Source organism: Erythrolamprus reginae, chromosome Z (assembly GCF_031021105.1).
Source record: "Erythrolamprus reginae isolate rEryReg1 chromosome Z, rEryReg1.hap1, whole genome shotgun sequence".
Lineage (NCBI taxonomy): Eukaryota > Metazoa > Chordata > Lepidosauria > Squamata > Dipsadidae > Erythrolamprus > Erythrolamprus reginae.
Genome location: NC_091963.1, coordinates 133,484,559 through 133,508,333, shown reverse-complemented (window position 1 = coordinate 133,508,333; position 23,775 = coordinate 133,484,559). Strand labels below are relative to the sequence as shown.

The 23,775-nt window shown below is 44.1% G+C and overlaps 2 protein-coding genes across 4 annotated transcripts in view; one reads left to right on the top strand and one right to left on the bottom strand.

Moving 5' to 3' along the window:
* RPL28 (ribosomal protein L28) overlaps nucleotides 1–23,775 on the top strand; it is a 251,742-nt gene that overhangs the window by 11,222 nt on the left and 216,745 nt on the right. The gene's annotated exons all lie outside the window — the stretch shown is intronic.
* The window catches only part of LOC139154359 (C-Jun-amino-terminal kinase-interacting protein 4-like), a 57,406-nt gene that overhangs the window by 30,483 nt on the left and 3,148 nt on the right, over nucleotides 1–23,775 (bottom strand). For all 3 annotated transcript variants that reach the window (XM_070728864.1, XM_070728862.1, XM_070728863.1), the window contains exons 2-11: nucleotides 23,403–23,523; nucleotides 21,073–21,143; nucleotides 20,879–20,967; nucleotides 12,037–12,112; nucleotides 10,489–10,600; nucleotides 8,907–8,991; nucleotides 6,405–6,511; nucleotides 6,180–6,231; nucleotides 4,942–5,094; nucleotides 1,924–1,972 (exon numbers count right to left, since the gene is read on the bottom strand). In XM_070728864.1, coding sequence (XP_070584965.1) covers nucleotides 1,924–1,972; nucleotides 4,942–5,094; nucleotides 6,180–6,231; nucleotides 6,405–6,511; nucleotides 8,907–8,991; nucleotides 10,489–10,600; nucleotides 12,037–12,112; nucleotides 20,879–20,967; nucleotides 21,073–21,143; nucleotides 23,403–23,523 — 915 coding nt within the window. The remainder of the gene's footprint in view (nucleotides 1–1,923; nucleotides 1,973–4,941; nucleotides 5,095–6,179; nucleotides 6,232–6,404; nucleotides 6,512–8,906; nucleotides 8,992–10,488; nucleotides 10,601–12,036; nucleotides 12,113–20,878; nucleotides 20,968–21,072; nucleotides 21,144–23,402; nucleotides 23,524–23,775) is intronic.

Here is a 23,775-nt window from a genome sequence, read left to right as displayed (position 1 = left end):
TCTGAATCCTCTTTTACCAGAAACCCAGTCTTCCCAGCTTAGTATCCTCTAGATGTGGAGGTGGTAGCTCCCAGACTTCACCAGTCAGATACATTTGGATGGAAACGCATGACACAACAAGCTCCGGCACAACACAACACACAGCAACACACAACACAACACAATTCTTCCTTCCGGTCCTTCCGGTCAACAACTACTTCAGCTTCAACCGCAACAACACAAGAGCACGCAACAGATTCAAACTTAATATTAACCGCTCTAAACTTGACTGTAAAAAACATGACTTTAACAATCAAGTTGTCGAAGCGTGGAACTCATTACCGGACTCAATAGTGTCAACTCCCAACTCCCAACATTTCTCCCTTAGACTATCCACGATTGACCTCTCCAGGTTCCTAAGAGGCCAGTAAGGGGCGTACATAAGTGCACTGGTGTCCCTAACGTCCCCTGTCCAATTGTCTTTTCTTATCTCATATATCATATATATTCTCTCCCTCTCATCTACTTCTCTTCTTTTTTACTTACTATCTTTATATATATTACTTAATGTCTATTCTCTTCCATATGTATTGTATATTGGACAAAGAATGAAATAAAATTAAAAAAAAAAATTCCGGCAATCTCACACTAACCAGAGCATACAAAACTTTCGCCAGACCAATCCTTGAATACAGCTCATCTGTCTGGAACACACACCGCATTTCGGACATACTCTAGAAAATATCCAGAGATACTTTACCAGAAGAGTCCTTCATTCCTCCACTCACAACCGAATACCCTACGAAGCTAGACTTACAATCCTATGTTTAGAAAGCTTAGAACTACGTCGCCTTAAACACGACCTAAGCATAGCCCATAAAAATCATCTGTTACAACGTCCTTCCTGTCAACGACTACTTCAGCTTCAACCACAACAACACACGAGCACACAACAGACACAAAATTAATATAAACCTCTCTGAGCTGGACTGCAGGAAGTACGACTTTAGTAACCGAGTAGTTGATGCATGGAACTCACTAGCAGACCGTAGTATCATCAACTAATCTCCAAAACTTTACCCTTAGACTATCCACTGTTGACCTCTCCCGATTCCTAAGACGTCAGTAAGGGGTGTGTATAAGTGCACCCGAGTGCCTTCCGTCCCCTCTTACTAGAATCAAGTACAGTGGTACCTCATGATACGAACTTAATTGGTTCCAGGAGGAGGTTCGTAAGGTGAAAAGTTCGTAAGACGAAACAATGTTTCCCATAGGAATCAATGTAAAAGCAAATAATGCGTGCAAATCCTTCAGGAAAATCCCAAACTTTAGAAGGGAGGCGAACAGAGGGCAGGGAGGAGCAGCTAAAGGGGGCGGGTGGAAGAAGCAAGGCTAGGCTAAAGGGTGAGTGGGAAGGAAGAAAGGCAAGGGGGGCGCCCCTCCCTTTTCTTTCTTCAAAAGACACCCTTTCAGTGCCTCTGCAAGCAAGCTGCTCTCTGCAAAATCTTTCCTCCTCCAAGCCGCCCCTCCCTTTTCTTTCTTCAGAAGACACCGTTTCAGTGCCTCTGCAAGCACGCTGTTCTCTGCAAAGTCTTTCCTCCTCCAAGCCGCCCCTCCCTTTTCTTTCTTCAAAAAAGGGGGGGAAAAGAAACCCCTTCATCCCAGCAGCAGCTGCTTGGGTTCGTAAGGTGAAAATAGTTCGGAAGAAGAGGCAAAAAAATCTTAAACACCGGGTTCGTATCTTAAAAAGTTCGTTAGAAGAGGCATTCGTAAGATGAGGTACCACTGTATATGAATATTATTATATCTTTACATACCTCCAATATGTACAGTACTTGACAAAACAAATAAAAAAAGTGGGCACTGGCTTGGTGTGTACTCTTGCCTCTCTATCCCAGAGACCTCAACACCCGCCAGTTATGGATGAGATTGCTGGGTGGTTACCTCTCCTTCCTCACTGGAACGCCTCGAATCCTTAATTTCCTGCCGGATCCTGAAATTCAAAGTTTGAAAGAGAAATATGAACACAGGCTTTGCTTTGGTTTTTTTAAATGCATAGATGTCTTATATCCTAGAACTGGATCAGAAATCACATAACCAAGGCAGTGGCCTCATATGCGTGCATTCATTTTTATTGAAGACATACTTCAGGCAATTAAAATAATTTTTTAAAAAAGAATTAAAAGGCAGCCAACATAAGATTTGAAAGGCACGTGGGCCAAAGGCTCTGAAGCCCAGGGAGAGAAAAAAATGGGTGTGCCATCACATGCCAGGAGTGGTGTGTGTGTGTCACATGTGCATGCACGGGGGGCGGGCAGGGTTGTATGCATGGAATTATGGGTCTGGCCATGCACACGTGTGACCCTCTCCCTGCTTTCCCCCTTTTGGAACATGAGCCAATAAAGGTTTGCCATCACTCTTAGACAATATCGATTTTGACAACCGATGCACCATTTAAATAGTAGTAAAAAAAATAAATGCTAGCCCTTGTATGCATGTAATTCTAAGCTCCAAGTGTCCAAGGCAAATGGGTGGTTCTTGTACATTTCTTTAATGTTTATTCATCATTAAGTGCCTCCTTATACTCCTATAATCCCTTCCTCTCCAATTCCTCTGCACTTGTCGATGGGGGAAAAACAAAACTGATCAGACACAGAATAACAAGTATTCATAGAATCATAGAGTTGGAAGGGACCTCCAGGGTCATCGGGTCCAGCCCCCTCCTCAATGCAGGATTCACTAAACCATCCCAGAAAGATGACTGTCCAGTCTCTGTTTGAAGACCTCCAGTGATGGCAAGCTCCTCACCTCCTGTGGCAAACTCTACCACTGGTTTATCACCCTTAATGTTAGAAAGTTTTTTCTGATATCTAATCTAAATCTACTCCCTTGCAGTTTCATTCCATTGTTCCTAGTCCTTCCATGTGCTAATGAGAACAATGCTGATTCCCTCTGCTCTGTGACAGCCCTTCAGATATTTGCAGACAGCTATCAAGTCTCCTCTTAGTCTTCTCCTTTGCAGACTAAACATCCCTAGATCCTTTAACTGTTCCTCATAGGACGTGGTTTCCAGACCACTCACCATCCTTGTAACTCTCTTTTGAACTTGCTCTGGTTTATTAATGTCATTTTTAAATTGGGCCCCCCAGAACTGAACACAGTATTCAAATTGCGGCCGTATCAAAGTAGTGACTAGTAGTGACTTAGTGCAGTGATGGCGAATCTACGGCATGGGTGCCACAGGTAGCACATGGAGATATATTTGCTGGCAGGTGAGCTGTTACCCTAGCTCAGCTGCAATGTGCATGTGTGTGCCGGCCAGCTTATTTTTGGCTCACCCGGAGACTCTGGGAGGGCATTTTTTGGCTTCCAGAGAGTCTCCAGGGGGATGGGGAAGGACATTTTTGCCTCTGGAGCCTGGACAGAGCGAAAAACGGGCCTACCAGGGCCACCAGAATTTGGGAGATGGGCTGTCTCAGGCCTCCGTAGGGCCTCTGGGGGGGGGCAGGCAGGGGGGCATTTTCACCATCCCCAGACATTGAATTATGGGTGTGGGCACTCAGGCATGCACGATAGCCAGTAATGGGCAGCCAAAATGTTTACTGCCACACTGTAAGTGTGGCTTATTTTGTGGGTGTGGCTTAATGGTCATGTGACTGGGTAGGAGTGGCTTGCCGGCCATGTGGCCAGGTGGGAGTGGCTGGAACGATCATCATTGTTCAAGTGAACTGTTAAGTCCTCGACTTACAACCTCACCGGTGTCGCTCGCTGGGGTGACAATTTGCTTCGTATTTTCTGGGCTCTCCTTCCTGGGTCGCCCCCCCCCCACCTCAGCCTAGGTAGCTAGGCGAACAGGTGCTGCCATAAATGCTGCCAGTGCCGCTTCCACCCACGCCTTCTGCTTGCACCTCAGGAGGGAGGTGGCCGTATGAGGCTGGAGGGGAGCCGGGCAGGAGAGAGGGAAGCTTAACCGAGGCCAGAAAGGAGGAAAGAGGAAAAAAGCAAGGAGCTCAGATATAGCAGCAGCAGCAGCAGGGGGAAAAAGACCACATTTGGAATCCTGTGTTCAGTTCTGGAGACCTCACCTACAAAAAGATATTGACAAAATTGAACGGGTCCAAAGACGGGCTACAAGAATGGTGGAAGGTCTTAAGCATAAAACGTATCAGGAAAAGACTCAATGAACTCAATCTGTATAGTCTGGAGGACAGAAGGAAAAGGGGGAACATGATCGAAACATTTAAATATGTTAAAGGGTTAAATAAGGTCCAGGAGGGAAGTGTTTTTAATAGGAAAGTGAACACAAGAACAAGGGGACACAATCTGAAGTTAGTTGGGGGAAAGATCAAAAGCAACATGAGAAAATATTATTTTACTGAAAGAGTAGTAGATCCTTGGAACAAACGTCCAGCAGACGTGGTTGATAAATCCACAGTAACTGAATTTAAACATGCCTGGGATAAACATATATCCATCCTAAAATAAAATACAGGAAATAGTATAAGGGCAGACAAGATGGATCATGAGGTCTTTTTCTGCCGTCAGTCTTCTATGTTTCTATGTTTCTATTAAAAGGAGGGACAATCCATGACCAATAATCCAGGAAGTGACAGCCTCCAATCAGCTGGAGCTGCGCACGCATCTTCATTTCCGCCGGTGGAACTGCGTTCCACCCCATCCTGCCTGCTGCCCACCCCTGATGAAAGCACAAGTGCTTTCTGCACCCGAGGAAAAAAAGGTTCGCCATCACCGGCCTAGTGGTAATCAATTAATTGAGCAATGCTGTGAAGGTCATCAATGTGAGCCTTGGTTCTAAAATTATTTTTTCAGCACCATCGTAATTTTGGATAGCTGCATGAGGCAACCAGTAAGTGAGGCCTTCCTATACTTTATCTTATCAAATCCAGCGTTCCTTTGTAGACAAAGAGGTGGAATAAACACGGGAGAGTGGCTAAAATTTACCGAAGAATTTCCGACTCAGCTTCTTTCAGCTGCACCTGGCAGCTGCGCAGGTCAATCAATGATCTTTCATTCTCCATCCGCAAGGATTCCCGCTCTTCGCTGAGCTCCTCCACACGGTTAATAAGATGGCGGCGGGCTGTGTCCAGAGCCATCCTGGAGATGGGATGACCAAGGACATAAAAGTTTTAAAGCCAGCTTCAAAATCCAGAAGGACATACTCTAAAGCCAACTAAAATATGAACAGTTTTATGGACAGTGGGTATGAATTTATGTTAACAAGGTTTCTGGCTTTCATTAATTTGAGATGGCAAACTATAGTATTTTTTGCAGTATAAGGCACACCTTTTTCCTCCCTAAAAGAGACTGATAATTTGGGTCTGTCTTATATTATGAATGTAGCTTTTTCCCCCCAGCCCTAACTAGCTGCTAATGATCTTTCCAGCTCTTATCCTGCAGGCTCTTTCATTGTTTCTCTCTGCAGAGAATGTTTTTCAAGCCCTAAATCTTTTCAGGATTTTTTTCATTGATCTAACTTGCTCCGAATAAGTTTCTTTCCAGCCCTAACCAGGTGCTAGCAATGTTCCGAGCTCTTACCAGGTTGCAAGCTCTATGCGAAAAATGTTTTCCAAACCCTGTCTTTGTAGGTTTTTTTTCATTCTCTTCTTGCTCCTAATGTTTCTTTCCAGCCCTAACCAGGTGCTAATAATGTTCCCAGCTCCTACCAGCTTGCAAGCTCTTTCATTGTTACTCACTGAGAAGAATGTTTTTCAAACCCTGTCTTTGTAGGGTTTTTTTTTCATTCTCTACTTGCTCCTAATGTTTCTTTCCAGCCCTAAAACCAGGTGCTAATAATGTTCCCAGCTCCTACCAGCTTGCAAGCTCTTTCATTGTTACTCACTGAAAGGAATGTTTTTCAAACCCTGTCTTTGTATGTTTATTTTTTTTCATTGCTTCACTTGCTCCAAATGTTTCTTTCCAGCTCTAAAGCCAGGTGCTAATAATGTTCCCAGCTCTTACTGGCTTGCAAGCCCATTGTTACTCTCTCAGAATAAAGTTTTTTTTAAGCCCTTAACCAGGGGATAAAATAATGTGGTGAAGTTGACCAGACTAAGCACGCTAGCCAGATAAATATCAGGTAAACATATTCTTTTCCCTATTTTCCTCCCCAAAAACTAAGGTGTGTCTTATATTCCGATGCATCTTATACTCCGAAAAATACAGCAGGTGCTTTGTCTTACCGTTCTTCTTGAAGCTGAGTTTTTTCTGCTATCAGGGTTTCTAAGGCATCCCCTACAAAAACAGTAGACATGGACATCAGTTGACATCTGTTCATTAGGCACCAAAATCAGAACGTCCCACTAGGAAAGAAAGCTACAGGGTTTTTTTGGAATGACAATTGTGCTAGGATTCCTGAAGTTTAAATCCCAGTGGGGGGAAATGCAGAAACAAACATTATATTTTACCTTGCAAATCAGCACCATCATCCATGTCAGTAAGGAGATCTGGGCTGAGGCCTGAAACTTCAGCGAAAAGGGAGACCGTGTTGCGCTCGAGGGTTGTATTCAAGGGGCTGAGAGACAGACAGACAAACAAATAGACAAGAGTCCCCGCCCACCTCCATCCCGCCAATGAGACACAGCCATGACCAGCACTACACTAAACAGAAATCAATGAAGGGGGGAAGGATGATATCTGTGTTGATTATTTTATCCCCTTTTTAGGGCTGAAAAAAAAAATCAGCAATGTAAACAAGCCTACAAAGACTTAGGGCTGGAAAAAAACTTATTTGGAGGAAGTAGGAATGAAAAAAATCCTGCAAGCTGGAAGATTGTTAGGGCTGGGGGGGAAAAAGCTTCAAAAAAGCTACATTTGGAGTATAAGAAGCACCCAAATTTTCAGCCTCTTTTTGGGGGGGACGGACGGTGTGTCTTATAGTCCAAAAAATACAGTACAGTGTTCCCTCGATTTAATCTTTTCTTCTTTAAACAAAATTCAATTTTCTTCAACTACTCTAGTTGAATATCAATACATTATTTTATCTTAATTATATTCTTCTTTAATGTTTTTTCCTTTTCACAAACCACTTTCCACTAACCAATATATATATATATATATACGCATTGGAAATTAAATGTATGAATTATAAATACAACATAAGATATATACGGTGATGGCAAGGATATCTTTTACCTACATAGTTTGAGAAATAGATTATTGACATAATTTTTTTTTATGTATTACTATGTAATAATTCTACTATTTTCCTAAACTATATGATTGTGTATCTTTTCCCCTTTCCCTTCTTCTTTTCCTGTTTATATTCCCCTCCTTTTTTATTAATTGAATAAACTATTTTTTTAAAAAACTAATAATTTTTGCAAATAAATAACAAAAAAATTTATTGTTAATAAATAATTATGTTTATAAATATCAGCATCACTAAGTGTCTTATTCAATGGTGAGTACCAGTAATAATGGTGAGTACAGTGATCCCCCAATCATTGCGGGGGTTCCGTTCCAGGACCCCCCGCAACGAGCGGGTTTTCGCGAAGTAGCGCTGCGGAAGTAAAAACACCATCTGTGCATGCGCAGATGGTGTTTTTACTTCCGCAGCGCTAGCGAGGAGCCGAAGATTGGGGGCGGCGCGGCTGTTTTAAAACGTCGCCGCCGTCATGGGGGGCTTGCCAGCACCCCCCCGGACCCCCAACCCGGGTTTGGGGGGCTGCTAGGAAACCCCCCATGCCGGCGGCGACGTTTTAAAACAGCCGCGCGGCTTCCCAACTGAGTCCCGAAGACAAACGTCAAAGGCGAACTTCCGCGTTTGTCTTTGGGACTCATTGGGAAGCCGCGCGGCTGTTTTAAAACGTCGCCGCCGGCATGGGGGGCTTCCTAGCAGCCCCCCAAACCCGGGTTGGGGGTCTGGGGGGTGCTGGCAAGCCCCCCATGCCGGCGGCGACGTTTTAAAACAGCCGCGCCGCCCCCAATCTTCGCTCTCGCCGTTTGCTCTCGCCGCTTTCCAGCTGAGTCCTGAAGCGAATTCGCTTCAGGACTCAGCTGGGGAGCGGCGAGAATGAACGGCGTGGGGGGGCGATGCGCGAGCGGGCAGCGGACAAGCCGTTCGCTCGCGCTCGCTCTCGCCGCTTTCCAGCTGAGTCCTGAAGCGAATTCGCTTCAGGACTCAGCTGGGGAGCGGCGAGAATGAACGGCGTGGGCGGGCGAAGGACGGGCGGCAGCGAGGAGTTTGCGTGGGCGGTGGGGAAACTCCTTGCTGATGCCCGCCGCTCGCCCTCCCGCCAGCAAGAGGGGGAAGACCTAGGGAAGCCGCCCAGCAGCTGATCTGCCCGACGCCATCTACGCATGCGTGCCCATAGAAAAAAGGGCACGCATGCGCAGATGGTGTTTTGACTTCCGGGTTGAAAAATCGCAAATTAGCCTGTTCGCAATGGTCGGGGACGCAATAACCGGGGGATCACTGTAAATGGTTGTTAAGGGAATGGGAAATGGTAATTTAGGGGTTTTAAGTGTTAAGGGAAGGCTTGTGATACTGTCCATAGCCAAAAATGGTGTATTTACATCCACATCTCCACTTTGCGGAAATTTGACTTTCGCGGGTGGTCTCAGAACGCATCCCCCGTGAAAATCGAAGGAACACTATTTGTGAAAGGAGAAAAGCTACTTGTCTGGACATCAAACTAATGGTACATGATCCTCCAAAACAGAAATTGGGATGCCTGGAAGAACTGTCCATCAAACGACAGCATCAGAAGGGTGAAGAGATTGGAAAGGGAAGATAATTGAGGATGAGATTAAAATCATGCTGAGTTAAAGATGGCAGGAAAGAAAGAGCTAGGTGTACCCCCCCACCCTCAAATTCCATTGGAAAAGTATCCCTAATCAGGTGTATATTAATTATAGTGGTCCAACATGTGCTTTCCACTTATAATTGATGAATACATTTTTCTTACCTGCTTTGCATTTGGGGGTCAGATTTGAGTTCTGGAGTAGAGCTTAAAAGTTCTTCCAAATCAAAGCCAGGCTGACTAGGAGAAGCTGAGAAAAGAAAGGGAAGATGTTATTATTCTTATTGATTATTATTATCCCTCTCTCCCAGATTTTTAGGACAGAGTTCAAATCTTGGCAACCTTAAGATGTGTGGACTTCCAACTACCAGAATACCCCAGCCAGAATGAATTCCTAGATTTACTTTTAAGTAAGGATCTGTACAGGTAACCCTCAACCTACAATCTTTCATTTAGAGACTCTTTGAAATTACAATGGCACTGAAAAAGTGACTTATGGACATTTTCACATTTATGACCATTACAGCATCCCCATGGCCACATGGTTAACATTCAGATGCTTGGTAACTGATGCATATTCATGACAGTTGCAATGTGTTGGGAGCAAGTGACTTTTTGACAAACAAAATTAATGGGAAAGGCAAATTCGCTTTGCAACGGTGTTACTAATTTAACAACTGCAGTGATTCACTTAACAACTGTGGCAAAAAAGGTCATAAAAAATGTTGGCCCCAGCATCCCCACGTCCACAAATCTATGATGTAGGGGTTAAAAATATTATTTAGGCAAGAAATTGAAAAGCCATAAATTTTTAGTACTGCCTTACGGACAAAAATCCATTGAGTGACTTTGGACTGGTTACTTTTCTCAACTCTAGAGAGAAGAAAAGTAGTGACTAAGCTTGCATGAAAAATATTGCCACAGGGACCTGTCTTAATCTATTTGAAATACAGTGATCCCCCGGGTATTGCGATCCCGATCATTGCGAAACGGCTATATGGCGATTTTGCAACCCGGAAGTAAAAACACCATCTGCGCATGCGCGCCCTTTTTTCTATGGGCACGCATGCGTAGATGGCGCCGGGCAGATCAGCTGCTGGGCGGCTTCCCTAGGTCTTCCCCCTCTTGCTGGCAGGAGGGCGAGCGGCGGGCATCAGCGAGGAGTTTCCCCACCGCCCACGCAAACTCCTCGCTGCCGCTCGCCCGCCCTTCGCCCGCCCTTCGCCCGCCCACGCCGTTCGCTCGCGCTGCTTCCCAGCTGAGTCCTGAAGCGAATTGGCTTCAGGACTCAGCTGGGAAGCGGCGCGAGCGAGCGGCGCAAGCGAACAGCTTGTCCGCCGCCTGCCTGCCCGCGCGCCCGCCGCTCGCCCGCCCTTCGCCCGCCCACGCCGTTCATTCTCGCCGCTTCCCAGCTGAGTCCTGAAGCGAATTGGCTTCAGGACTCAGCTGGGAAGCGGCACGAGCGAACGGCGTGGGCGGGCGAAGGGCGGGCGAGCGGCAGCGAGGAGTTTGCGTGGGCGGTGGGGAAACCCCAATCTTCGGCTCCTCACTGCTGCGGCGGAAGTAAAAACACCATCTGCGCATGCGCAGATGGTGTTTTTACTTCTGCAGCGCTACTTCGCGAAAAACTGATCATTACGAGGGGTCCTGGAACGGAACCCTCGCAATGATCGGGGGACCACTGTAATATTCCAATTTGGGATTAAAACTGATTCCACCAAAGAGAAAATGAGAATATCCTTCATACCATCTTTTTCTGGCTGAATGTCCATTTCCTGTGCCAAGGGAAACACATTTCTTTCTGCAACCTTCTGGGGTGTTTTCTCTGAATGAGAAAGTTCATTCGTTTCTCCATGTTCCTAAAAAAAAAGATGCAGCAGATTGAGAGAAAAAACAGAATTTGTTTTATGGCTTCCCTTAATTTAATTTAATTAACTTTTAAGCCGCCCAACTCCTTCCGGACTCTGACAGTCATAAGCAATAAAATATCAGTACAATATATAGCAATAAATAACATAACAAAATATTTTTATTTTATTATTTATTTTATTTGTCAAACATGTACAGGATAGTAGTTTGTATAAACATAAGTAAAGAGTAATGATAAAAGAGGACAGGGACAGTAGGCACAATGGTGTGTTTATGCACGCCCCATAAATAGTAAATATAAACCAGTAAAAAACCCAACTACAGTGTTCGCTTGATTTTCGTGGGGGATGCGTTCTGAGACCTCCCGCGAAAGTCGAATTTCCACGAAGTAGAGATGCAGAAGTAAATACACCATTTTGGGCTATGGACAGTATCACAGACCATCCCTTAACACTTTAAACCCCTAAATTACCATTTCCCATTCCCTTAAAAACCATTTACTCACCGTTTTTACTGGTACTCACCATTGAATAAGACACTTAGTGATCCTGACATTTATAAACATAATTATTTATTAACAATAATTTTTTTTTTGTTATTTATTTGCCTATACCTTGACAGATTTTGAATTTAAATTGATTGTAACACACACAAACCAAAAAGGAAAACACATATATGTGCATGCAGACACACAGAATAGCAATAGCACTTAGACTTCTATATTGTACCAATTCACAGTGCTTCACATCTCTCTCTAAGTGGTTTAGAGTCAGCATATTGCCCCCAACAATATGGGACTCTAAACCTCATTTTACCCGCTTCAGAAGGATGGAAGGCTGAGTCAACCTTGTGCCTTGTGAGATCCGAATTGCCAAATTACTGGCAATTAGTGATCAGTAGCCTTCAGTACTGCTTTCTAACCACAGCCCTACCACAGGTCTTAACTCAGACGAAAGTTTGGCGATGACGTATGACGTCATCGGGCGGGGACAAACCGTGGTATAGAAAAAAAACTGTGAAGTATTTTTTAATTAATATTTTTTGAAAAACCGTGGTATAGGGCAGTGTTCCCCAACCTTGGCAACTTGAAGATATCTGGACTTCAACTCCCAGAATTCCCCAGCCAGCATTCGCTGGCTGGGGAATTCTGGGAGTTGAAGTCCAAATATCTTCAAGTTGCCAAGGTTGGAAAACACTGGTATAGGTTATTTGCAAAGTTCGAACCCACGAAAATCGAGGGAACACTGTACAACATTCATTTAACAACATTGATCTCTCCGGGGCCTGAGATGGTTGTTCAGTGGCCTCTGAGGCCTACCGGCAGGACCATGTTTTAACAGCCTTTTGGAATACCCCCATTTCTCACTGGTCTTTTCAGCCATCATGGCGGCCATTAGAGTTTAACCCCTCACCAACATCCACCTACCTTTGGGGATTCAGGCTTCAAATCTGAGGGGCTTGATTGAAAATGTGGAGGTACATGAATTGGTGGAGACTTTGGCCTGTTCATTGAGGGAGAAAAAAGAAAAAGATGTTGCTTTTCTATTGTCTGCCTTAGTCTGTTTAAATGTCTTGGAAAGTCTTGATCAGTCAGTCCCATTTCTTACATCTTCCACCCTATATTAAAACATTAGAGGGTTTTTTTCAAAATGACTCTTCAATCCCTTTATTTGTGGTGGAGTTGCAGCGACTGAATAGAGCTGAGCATTTACTGGCTGGATGCTGTTTCTGATGTCTACGTGTGTGAGGTTTGCAGAATATATTTTCTCTTCGTGCCCTCGAAAGTTGTAGTGAAACTATTCTAATTATCAATGTAATTAAAATAGGTGCACACTATTCCTTCCCACCCCCCAAAAAACCATTTTAATTATTATTTTTCGATATATATCAATATCATTATATGAACAGTAAGGCATCTAGATGTCATTTGTTTAAACATAGATAATAATAGTAATAATATTTGTTATACTAATCATACTTATGTAATTGTAGCATTATTACACATATTTGTATTAGAGTGTGTTCATTGTTTAGTTGTTCATTGTTTTTGTGTACCATTCTAATAACAATCACAGTATTATTTAAACGTACATAGTGATACTATCTTTCAACATCTAATCTTTACATCTAGCTACTACTTTTAGCATATTATATAATAATATGTATAATGATATTACCCCTTGTTTCTACCTCTGTTCTGACTCTGAATAAAGCCAATCTTATATTAAACAGTGTTCCCTCTCTAACTAACATCTCTTGTTCGATTTAGTATATCAATTCTTATTCATTTTTTGACTGGCTTCCCAAACTACATCTTTCTTATTTAATCCAAATATTTCTTTGATCTCTAGTATCATTTGATGCCAAACCTCTAGAGCAGGGGTCAGGAACCTTTTTGGCTAAGAGAGCCGTAAACGCCACATATTTTGAAATATAATTCCGCGAGAGCCGTACAATATGTTTAAAGGGCCATTGACAGATCAATCGCTCCAATGTTCACTTAGTACAGCAAGGAATGCTCCTCCCTGCTGTATAAAGCCACAACTGGACTGAAACAATGGTAATTAGCAGTAAAAAAATTAAATAAATAACTTACATTGTGAGCTTGCGATGCATGACATCAGTCCAGCAGTCTGGCTTCTTCTTTTTCCTGCGCATGACTGGAAGCTGGCATTCTTCCCACCTGATGTTGAGAGAATGCCAGCTTTGAGGCATTCGCAGAAGAAAGAAGCTGGAATGTTGGACATGTCACACAACGCATTGTAAGTTATGTCAATTATCTATTTTATTATTTTACAAATCTCTATGCACACTGCACATACCTTATTTAAAGTAAAAAACAAAATGGGAACAAATACAATATTTAATATTTATTCTTCCTCTTTCTCTCTCTCTCCCTTTCTCTCTGTCCTTCTGTCTTTCTAATTCTCTCTCTCTCTTTCTCTGTCCTCTCTTTCTCTTTCTTTCTCTCTTTCTTTCTCTCTCTTCTCTCTTTCACTCACTCTTTGTATCTCTCCCTCTTTCTCCCTCTCTCTGTCTCCTGCTTTCTCTCTCTCTCTCCCTTTCTATCTCTCTTCTTCCTTTCTCTCTCCCTCTCTATCTTTCCCTTTCTCCCCCCCTCTCTCTTTCTCTCTCTCTTCTCTTTCTTTCTCTCTGTCCCTCTTTCTTTCTCTCTGTCCCTCTTTCTTTCTCTCTGTCCCTCTTTCTTTCACTCTGTCCCTCTTTCTTTCTCTCTGTCCCTCTCTTTCTTTCTCTCTGTCCCTCTTTCTCTCTGTCCCTCTCTTTCTTTCTCTGTCCCTCTTTCTTTCTCTCTGTCCCTCTCTTTCTTTCTCTCTGTCCCTCTCTTTCTTTCTCTGTCCCTCTTTCTCTCTGTCCCTCTCTTTCTTTCTCTGTCCCTCTTTCTTTCTCTCTGTCCCTCTCTTGCTCCTGAGTGGGCCGGGCCGGAAGACCCCGCGTGGAGCCCTCGCGACGCCTCACCTGGGTTTTTATACCGGAGGAAGGGAGGGAGGGAGGCATTCCCTCATGCACCCCCCCTCGCCTTCCCCTCCCTGGCCCGGAGCTCCTCCCCTTTTAAATTGCTCCAGCTATCAAAAGGGCGATTACCATCGGCTCCCCTGTCACCAGGGCGGCATTTCCTCCACGCCCCTAAACGAAGCGGGGGGTGGGGGGCTGTCAAAAGCACAGACTCCCGGCCGCTTCCGAAGCGAAACTTTTTTTTCTCTTTTGTCTTGCTGGAAATTCCGGCGGCGATTCTCACCTGCTGCAAGTCCCCGGGACGCCTCGGCTGCAGGTTGCAAAGCTCCCCCCCCCTACACTCTGGGAGCGGTGACTCACCAGGAGAAGACCCACGCGGCTCCTCTGGGGGGCCTTGCGGAAGGCGGCGGCGGAAGCCCCCATGGCCGGCGCTGGGTGTGAGGGAGGATGCTTTCTGCGCGGGCGGAGGCCCACCCTCGCCGGAAGAGCTGCCCATCTAGCAGTCCCGCTGCCCCATTGGCCAGCAGGGGATGATGGGCAAGGGATGCCTCGGGGAAGGAGGGCAGGGCGGGAAGGGAAGGAGGGGGCTGGCGGGGGTTTAGGGAAGGGGAGCCGAGGCCAGCCTTGCAGCTCCTCGGCGGGAGGAGTCGAAAGCCACCGGGAGAAGACTGGGCTCAGCAGAAGCGCCGGGCCTGCCCCCCCCCCATTATTCAGGCTCTCTTCGGGGTTGGGGAGTTTTTGGCGGGCGCCGGGGCCCGGGCCATAGACAGGTAGGAGCCCTGTCTGCGAGCCAGATACGGCCATCAAAAGAGCCATATCTGGCTCGCGAGCCATAGGTTCCCGACCCCTGCTCTAGAGGATCTTCTCTTCAAAATTTTTTTTTTATCTAATTCCATGTTTTGATCTCTTAATATATATATATATATTGTCCCTTATTTGTTTTAAAAGTCTTTATTGTTTTCTCTATCTTTTTATTTATCTGTTATTTATCTGGTCTTTCTATTATCTCCTCTATTTCCTGTGTTTTATTATCTTTATTCATCATCCCTTGTTGAACAGTTTCTGAAAAAAAACATTTTTAAAGAGGCATTAATATATGTCTGTGAAGAGTCTTCATCATTCAGCTCAAGGTTTGTTTATTTATTTGTTTGTTTATTTATTTATTCATTCATTCATTTATTTAGTCAAGTAGGTATTGGTAGTACACAAAGATATAAAAATATTTATATGCAGGATACTAGTAAGATTACATGAACTGGGAGAGCCATGTTAACAAAGTTAGCCAATGAATTGGCATAGCAACTAAGCCGGCCAATGGGAGATATCCACATCTGGGTCTGTGCAGAGAATCAAAACTGGAAACTTAAGCTTAAGTCTGGGCACAACTTAGTCCATTCTACTCTCTTGTCCTCTCTGTACTCTCGTTCTATCCTTGTCTGCTAACATGAATCTAATTCCTCTGCTTGGGTTTACCTGAAGAAATAATATTTATAAAGAAGTTTATGAATCCAGCTGAATCAGTCATCTGTGTGTGCTTCTGGAATTGATGTTTATGCAACAAACTTTGATAGCTTTTCACAAAAGGCAACTGGACTTGGGATTTTCCCCTTTGAAAAATGCTGGCTTCCCATCCAAGAAGTTCCTTCAATTCTGACATGTGGGAAATGGAAGGATTTGTATTCTTTGCATCTGCAAAATGCAGAATGCTAAAGACCAAGGTGTCTGCAAAGAATATAAATCCATTCATTCCCCAACAGTCAGTTAGAACTGAATAAGTTTCTTGGATGAGAAGCAAAACGTTTTCTAAGGAAAAAACTAAGAAAGTCCAGTTGCCTTTGGGGGAAACAAAACACCACAATATAATACACTGAACAAAAACAGAAAGATGAATAATTTATTGCTGGCTTTTAAAAGGCAAGATAAGGCAGATTTGAATGAAATACAGTAAACTTGCTTTCTCTGCAGTGCTCTGCATGATTTCTGAAAGTAGTTAAAGGACACAGTGGCAATCTATCTCTGCTCAGTCTTTTGGGAACGACTAATTGTCATAGCTATGGAGGAGGTAAATGTCATTGCACACACACACACACACACATACACACAAACACAAACACAAACACACAGCTAATTAATCTTGAATATGTCCAAATCATGGCATTTGCCTGTGCCCTACAGGCCAGAGTTTAGAACTGCCTTTATTTCAATATGCTAATGCTGGACAACCACAAAGATTTATGGTGGGTAACAGTGGTGTATTGGCTCCTGTGGTATGTGGATAATGGACACATCCTTCAGCTCCCCATCATCCAAGAATTCACGCAGCCATTGTGCAATTTCAAATTATTGGTTTATATCTTAATTTGTTACAGCCAGTCCTCAACTTACAACCATAATTGGGCCTGTCAATTTTGGTCATAAGCCGTGATGGTCATCACATGGCTGACCCAATTTTATAGTAATTGTTCACTATCTTGGAAACTAAATGAAGGGTTTTGGCAAAAGCATTGCAAAAGTCATGGGACTATGTGATGCTGCAAACTGCCGTAAATGCGGGCCAGTTGCCGAGCACCAAAATGTAGTCACATGACTGTAGGAGGATGAGATGGAATGCAGTAATAGGAACTTTGGAACTGGGTCATGAGTATCTTGGGGAGGGTGTCTGTCACAATTTTGAAGGGCTGCTAAGTGAACGGTTGCAAGTTGAGGACTAGGAAATCATTACTCAGTGACGGACAATGAAGTCAAACTTGTTGAATTGCGAGACAGGATCATGGACATTCTTCTTTGATAATAAGAGAGAGACTATTCTGCTCTGTTTAAGGACTCTCTAGAACAGTCATGGTGAACTTTTGTGAGCTTCTGTTTCCCTGCAAACAAAACAGAAGCTCACGAAAGAAAAGGATGTTACCTGCTGTCGTGCTGGCGGTATTGAGATGCCCTACCCTTGCCAGCCATCTGGCCATCAGGTCTCTGTTGCACATGCGCGCCTATGTCCACATGTGCATAAAGCCCTACATGGCATAAGACCAGACTATCTCCGAGACTGCCTTCTGCCGCATGAATCCCAGCGACCGATGAGGTCCCACAGAGTTGGTCTCCTTAGGATCCTGTCGACAAAACGATGTCGGCATGCAGGACTTAGGGGAAGAGCCTCCTCTGTGGTGGCCCCAGCCCTCTGGAATCAGCTCCCCCGGGAGATTCACACTGCCCCCAGCCTCCTTGCCTTCCAAAGGAGTTTAAAAACACATCTTCGCCACCAGGCCTGGGGACATTAGACCTTCCCCTGTCCAACGAATGTTGTTAGTGTGATTATTGAATGAATGAAAATGAATGTTTTTAAAGTTAGAATTTTAAGAACCTTTTAGTATATTAATTGGATAACTGTAGTGTTGTGGTTTTTTTACTATATGTTGTGAGCCGCCCCGAGTCCACGGAGAGGGGTGGCATACAAGTCCAATCAATCAATCAATCAATCAATCAATGTACGCACATGCACCTTTCAGTTTAGGTATGTGTGTGCGGTTTGGGCACACTGTGTCTAAAAGATTTGCCATCACTGCTCTAGAACAGTGATGGCGAACCCTTTTTTCCTTGGGTGCCAAACGAGTGTGTGTGTGACTATCATGCATGCACGAGTGTCCACACATATAATTCAATGCCTGGGGAGGGCAAAAACAGCTTCCCCCAGGCCCCGGAGGCCCTGTGGAAGCCAGAAACGGCCTGTTTCCCAACTTCTGGTGGGCCCAGTAGGCTCATGTTTTGTCCTTCCTAGGCTCCAAAGGCTTCCCTGGAGCCGGGGAAATGTAAAAACGCCCTCCCACATCCCCCCGGAGGTTCTCTTGAAGCTAAAAATTCCCTCCCAGAGCCGCTGTGCGAGTCAAAAATCAGCTGGCCGGCACACACATGCACACTGGAGCTGAGCTAGGGCAACGGCTCACGTGCCAGCAGATATGGCTCCATGTGCCACCTGTGGCACCCATGCCATAGATTTGCCATCACTACTCTAGAAGATCCCAAATTTTCCTTTCAGCAAGAGGAGGGCATGGACTCATTCCCATTACTGAAGCTTCACTTCTCCTGCGTGCATGTCCCAGTGTGTTTTTGCTTCTGCGCATGCGCAGGCAGCAAAATCTCAAGAGGACATGCGCATGTGTGAGATTTCAGAGATTTTTCTGCTACCGCGCATGCGCAGAAGCAAAAAATCGCCCAAATCTCTGTCTCTCGCGTCCCCTCATGAGATTTTGCTTCCTGCTCATGCGCGGAAGCAAAAACATGCTGGGACACATTTTGGGACACACGGAGAATAGAAGCTGCCCGTGCAGCACAACTTTTGCTACTGCTGCGCCGTTCTCAACCATACCGGTAGCAACCCACTACGGAGAAGAGGGGATCTAAGAAAGTGGCTTCGGAGGAAGAGTATGGCATAGACACTGCCCTTGTTGATAATACAGTAGTACCTCTAGATACAAGCTGCTCCACATGCGAGTATTCCAAGTTATGAGCCGAGACGCAAGCAAAATTTCTGTTCGACACCCGAGCTCAAATTCGGGATACGAGCCGAGCTTCCACTAGGTGGCACAAGAATTCGCCTGGTGCACCAGTTGCGGCCATATTTGGACCGGGAGTCACTGCTCACAGTCACTCATGCCCTCATCACCTCGAGGCTCGACTACTGTAATGCTCTCTACATGGGGCTACCTTTGAAAAGTGTTCGGAAACTTCAGATCGTGCAGAATGCAGCTGCGAGAGCTATCATGGGCTTTCCTAAATTTGCCCATGTCACACCAACACTCCGCAGTCTGCATTGGTTGCCGATCAGTTTCCGGTCACAATTCAAAGTGTTGGTTATGACCTATAAAGCCCTTCATGGCACCGGACCAGAATATCTCCGGGACCGCCTTCTGCTGCACGAATCCCAGCGACCAGTTAGGTCCCACAGAGTTGGCCTTCTCCGGGTCCCGTCAACTAAACAATGTCGTTTGGCGGGACCCAGGGGAAGAGCCTTCTCTGTGGCGGCCCCGACCCTTTGGAATCAACTCCCCCCAGATATCAGAGTTGCCCCCACCCTCCTAGCCTTTCGTAAGCTCCTTAAAACCCACCTCTGTCGTCAGGCATGGGGGAATTGACATGTTCCTTCCCCCTAGGCTTATAAAATTTATGTATGGTATGCTAGTGTGTATGATTGGTTTTAACTTGTGGTGTTTTAAAATTAATTTAAATATTGGATTTGTTTACATTGTATGGCGATTGCTGTGAGCCGCCCCGAGTCTGCGGAGAGGGGCGGCATACAAATCTGATTAATAAATAAATAATAAATAAATAATAAATCTCCTTGCTTCCAGTTATCTCGGCGCGAAAAACAAAGTCTAAGGCATTCGTTCGAGATGCGAGTTGATCGACTTACGAGCTCGAGTCTGGAACGAATTAAACTCGTATGTCAAGGTACCACTGTAATTATAATAATAATAATTTATTAGACTTGTATGCCGCCCTTCTCCAAGGACTCGGAGCAGCTCACAACAACAATACACCATGTACAAATCTAATGTTAAAAACAATTAAAAACCCTTATTATAAAAAGAAAACAATCACACAACCTAACAGACCATACATAAACTATAATAGCTAGGGGTATATCAGTTTCCCCATGCCTGGCGACAAAGGTGGGTTTTCAGAAGCTTTCGAAAGGCAAGGAGGGTGGGTGCAGTCCTAATCCCTGGGGGGGGGAGTTGATTCCAGAGGGCCGGGGCCGCCACAGAGAAGGCTCTTCCCCCTTTTTTTCTTTTTTTTTTATATACACATATTAACTGCGGCTAGAATTACGTATGCGCAAAATTGGAAGGGGGAGGAAATCCCCAAAGAAGAAGAAGTTATAGCAAAAGTATTAGATTGCGCTGAAATGGATATGATGACAAGCCGTTTAAATGATCAAGAAGATACTAAGTTTTATGAAACATGGAACAATGTTTATAAATGGATAGATAAGAAAAAATAAGATATATAATCTATTTTTAGTTAATTTGTTGTATTTGTTTTTACTTGGGTAATATCAATACTCACATTAGTTTAAATTTATTGCTTAATGACTATGGTAGAATTAGTTTATGTATAAGAATTAGTTTATATATAAGTAATATAGTAAGAATTTTGGTTTTATACATATATTAGTAAAAACGTGAAAAACTTTAACTCAAATTTAGCAATTTTTTTAATATTCAATATATATCTAATTATGTATTTTTTTTCTGTATTTGAATTTATACTTTCAAAATAAGCGGGGAAAATGTATCCCCATTTTGTGTTCAATGTTTGTATGTGTGTCTGTCTATTTTAAGAAAATCAATAAAAATATTTTTTTTTTTAAAAAAGAGAAGGGTCTTCCCCTGGGTCCCGCCAGACGGCATTGTTTAGTCGACGGGACCCGGAGAAGGCCAACTCTGTGGGACCTAACCGGTCGCTGGGATTCGTGTGGCAGAAGACGGTCCCGATACCTTCTTAAGGAAATGGTATCTCTTCCTTAGCTGCCCTTATCTCAGGAAAACACGTTTGAATTAAGTCCAACATGCTTTCTTTTTTAAAATGAGCACTGTCAGTGCTTTCTGACCTCAAAAAAACAATAAAAAATCCTAGGAGTGCACAGCCCCAGCTCAGGAAAAGATGCCACAGCCACTTAAAGGGGCACTGACCCTTACCTCACCACTGACCCTTACCTCGCCACTCCAGGCCTCTTTTCTGCTCTGGTCCTAAAACCCTGCAAGCACATACCCACATTCCTTCCCTCCCTCCTTCCAAACCTTTCATTTTCTGCAGATGTAGTACTAGTATGTCCCGGGAAAGCTGATGCTGCTTTTTGTGATCTCAGTTCTTTGTAACTTTGTACCACCTGAAAGAAACAGAAGAGGAAGTGCAACGGTGGTTTGCCTTGGAAAGAGAAGCGGGGGGGAGAGGTGAGAAGAGCCATTGAAAGGCTGAGATTGTTCAAAAGTACCTTTGTGTGGCTCTGGTTGAGAATCGAAATCTCTTTCAGCAGTGAAGATTTTTGTTCCTCCAAGCCAGCCACTGTGACGGAAGACAATGGTGTTATTTTTCCCCGCTAAGAAAACTTTAAACCAACTTTAGCTTGGCTGTTTTCAAACATAATGCTAAAGCAGTGTTTCTCAACCTTGGCTGTTTGAAGATGTGTGGACTTCAATTCCCAGAATTCCCCAGCCAGCAACGCTGGCTGGGGAATTCTGGGAGTTGAAGTCCACACATCTTCAGACGGCCAAGGTTGAGAAACACTGTGCTAAAGTATTGGCCACATAATTTATTTGCACACTCAAGTGCGAAGCAGAGCAGGAAGGATCCATTTCCTGGAAGATTAACTCTGATGATCCAGTTCCAATAATCAGAAGCCTCCTGTGTGAAAATACCCTAATGCTGTAGATTCAAGCAAAGAGTGCTGAGGCTGTAATCCTACATCCATTTGGGAACCAACCTCATTTGAATGCAGAAAAATCTGTTTCAAAGAAGAAATTTATAGGATGGACTTATACAAACCGTCTCGTTTTGTAAAGCAACAGAGACTTTTGCTAGCAATACTTTATGCTGAGTATACAGCACCTTTTTTTCCCCACAAGGAAGAATGATACAGTGGTACCTCTACTTAAGAACGCCACTACTTAAGAACTTTTCTAGGGTATTCAAGATTTTTTTTGCCTCTTCTTAAGAACCATTTTCTACTTAAGAACCCGAGCACGGAAAAATTTCCCAGGAAATTTGAGAGCGGCACAAAGGCCCGGACATTTTCCTCCCATTCCCCCTTTAATCCCGGCCATCTGAGCTGCCAGAGGAGCCTTTCGGTGGCGCTTAAGGAGGTTTTGGCAGTCCAGAGCGAACGAAGCATTTTCCTTTCTCTGGGCGCTTGGAGAGAGAATAAACCTTTGCCAGTGAGCAGAGAAAGGAAACCCTTCCTTCCCTCTGGGCAGCCGAGGAGTCACCACAGCAAAGGAAAGGCGCCAGCTACAAAGCGAGCGAGAGGGGAGCCCTTCAGAATGGGAAGGAAGAGGCAGCAGGTAGCAGCAGCCAGTGTATGGGAGGCAGCCGTGTGCCCCGTGTATTGGAGCCGTGTGCTCCTCCTCGCCGCGTCAGAGTTCCTCTTCTTTTTTTTTTAAGCCTTAAAGTTTTGGATTTTTTTGATTCCACCTCACCTTCTTCCTTCGGCAGCGACTCTCCTCCTCCTCTTCTTCCTCCTCCTCCTCCCACCCAAATTCCAAGCTTTTATTTTTTTCCTAATGGGTTTGCACGCGTTATTTGCTTTTACATTGATTCCTATGGGAAAAATTGCTTCTACTTAAGAACGCTTTTACTTAAGAACCTGGTCACGGAACAAATTAAGTTCTTAAGTTGAGGTACCACTGTGCTTCCAAAACCATGGATGTTTTCTATCTGTTCTATATTCTACGTAAGCTGACAAGTATCGAAAATTTGGAACTGAAAAAAATAAAACTAACTTTAATTAGAATTAGCATTTAAAAAAAAACCCATATTCATTTTCTGGAAGTGGTTTTTTGGGGGGGAAAAGCAATGGTAATAGAATATCCTCTTTTTATGGCAATTCTAGACTGTTTTGAGCAATGCCCGAAAAATACATAGATACAATTAGGCACAATAGATTGTTAAACAAAACTTTCACACTAAAGGAGGCAATGAAGCAGTGAATTAACATTTTGCCAAACACCAATAGCATTATTAAACTGCTTCTATAATAGAATATTTTATTAGAGGTAAAAAGAACAAATTATCAGGCTTATCTACTAAACAGAAGCTAAAATCCAGCAAGACTGCATCACTTGAAATATTGTGATGGGCAATCAAATCTCTTCATTGATCCAGTTGTTAAACCCTGTTCAGTTCAATGGCCTTCAACGCTCATCCCCAAAACTGCACAGAAGTTTAATCTATATTTCCTAATGATTTTGATGTACCGTGAAAGAAATGTTTATGTAACTTACACCGTGTTTCTTGTCTTACAACCAATCTTGGCTAACGAGATAGACCAGTCCAGCTAGAGCTGTCAAAAGTGGAGATGTTCAAGGGCACAGAATGGGGCATGCCTATTATGGGATGGGCATAGGAGGGACTGTAGGTCCCTAAAAGCAAAGGTGAGAGAAAAGATACTAAACTAGAAGGATGCCTGCTACTTGAATTTATTTTATCCATATTATGGCAAATCTACAGCCTCAAGAGACAGAGGAGGTTCATTACAGGTTGGGAGAGACTATGGAATGGGGGCACATTGGCGCCATACACAGAAATTTGGCATATAACTATTCTTACCCTGATCTGCATAGCTTCGTGCTTTGTTGTCCAGGATTCGGCTCTGGCTCTCTAACTGGCTCACAGCTGTTGAATGGGCTTTACGTTCCTGATCCATCACGTCTTCCAATTCCATGAACCGCTAGGAAAGAGAATCCAAAGAATCCCCTCTTATTAGGAATATAGTTGACCTCTTTGCTGTCTCTCCAACCTTTTGCCATGATAAAAGGTTTCCTTCAGGGCAATTTCTTCTCTACCCCAGTGATTTTCAACCTTTTTTGAGCCGCGGCACATTTTTTACATTTATGAAACCCTGGGGCACATTGAGCGGGGCGGGGGTGGGGGGCTAAAAAAAGTTTGGACAAAAAAATTCTCTCTCTTCCTCCCTTTCGCT